The sequence below is a fragment of the Sprattus sprattus genome, assembly GCF_963457725.1.
Source record: "Sprattus sprattus genome assembly, chromosome: 16".
Taxonomy (NCBI): Eukaryota; Metazoa; Chordata; class Actinopteri; order Clupeiformes; family Clupeidae; genus Sprattus; species Sprattus sprattus.
In genome coordinates, this window is record NC_137914.1 from 13204727 (window position 1) to 13205451 (window position 725).

General features: G+C 43.9%; 1 protein-coding gene across 1 annotated transcript in view; it reads left to right on the top strand.

The window, feature by feature from the left end:
- Positions 1-370: 370 nt before the first annotated feature.
- The window catches only part of LOC308376830 (chemokine-like protein TAFA-4), a gene marked incomplete at both ends in the record, with an annotated part of 5206 nt that continues 4851 nt past the window's right edge, over positions 371-725 (top strand). Inside the window, 1 exon segment of the mRNA XM_080853310.1 lies at positions 371-473. Coding sequence (XP_080709436.1) covers positions 371-473 — 103 coding nt within the window.

Consider the following 725-nt stretch of genomic DNA (forward strand, 5'->3'; position numbering starts at 1 on the left):
ACCCCCTTATGGTGAACGTAATTGAGTGCCGTATCACTATTTCTTATTTAGAACACAGACGTCTCTATATATGCTTTCCCACCCATTCCTACTTAATACACAGTGTGACAGTGTGAAAAAGTGCAAACACATTTTTAAGTCTCCTTGTTGGTGTTGAATGAACAACCATTGGCCAAATTAAGTATGAACAACAAATGATGATTCATTAATAATATATTAAATTCCTTTTTTTTGTTTTAACACAATGCTGTAATAAGATCATGCAAGCGCACACATGCGATTCATGTCATTATCCTGTGTCTCTCGCAAACTTTTATGACTGCTAGCTCCCTTTCATCAGTGATTCTCTCTCCTTAACGTGCTCAGCAGGATGAAGATGAGGCCGTCGGGGATGGCCCTGCTGCTCGCCTTTGCTCTGATCGTTTGTTCTCCACCAGTGTCCACTGGCAACCGCAATGTCACGAGACCAGCAGGTGAGCCTCAGCCACACCACACAACCCCCTCTGGGCTAATTAGAGTGGGCGCTCTACAAAATAGCTACAATACATGCTCACCCATGGGAAAGGGACACCCAGACCAGGGGTCATTAGGCCTGAGAGGTTGTTTTGAGCTCCTTCCAGAAGAAACAGTATTGGATTGCATAAGCTTGTGATGTTTTGCACTGGTTAAACAGGATTAGTGATTGACCTTGCAGATTGTAAAAGTGACAGGCATAGACGTCGAGC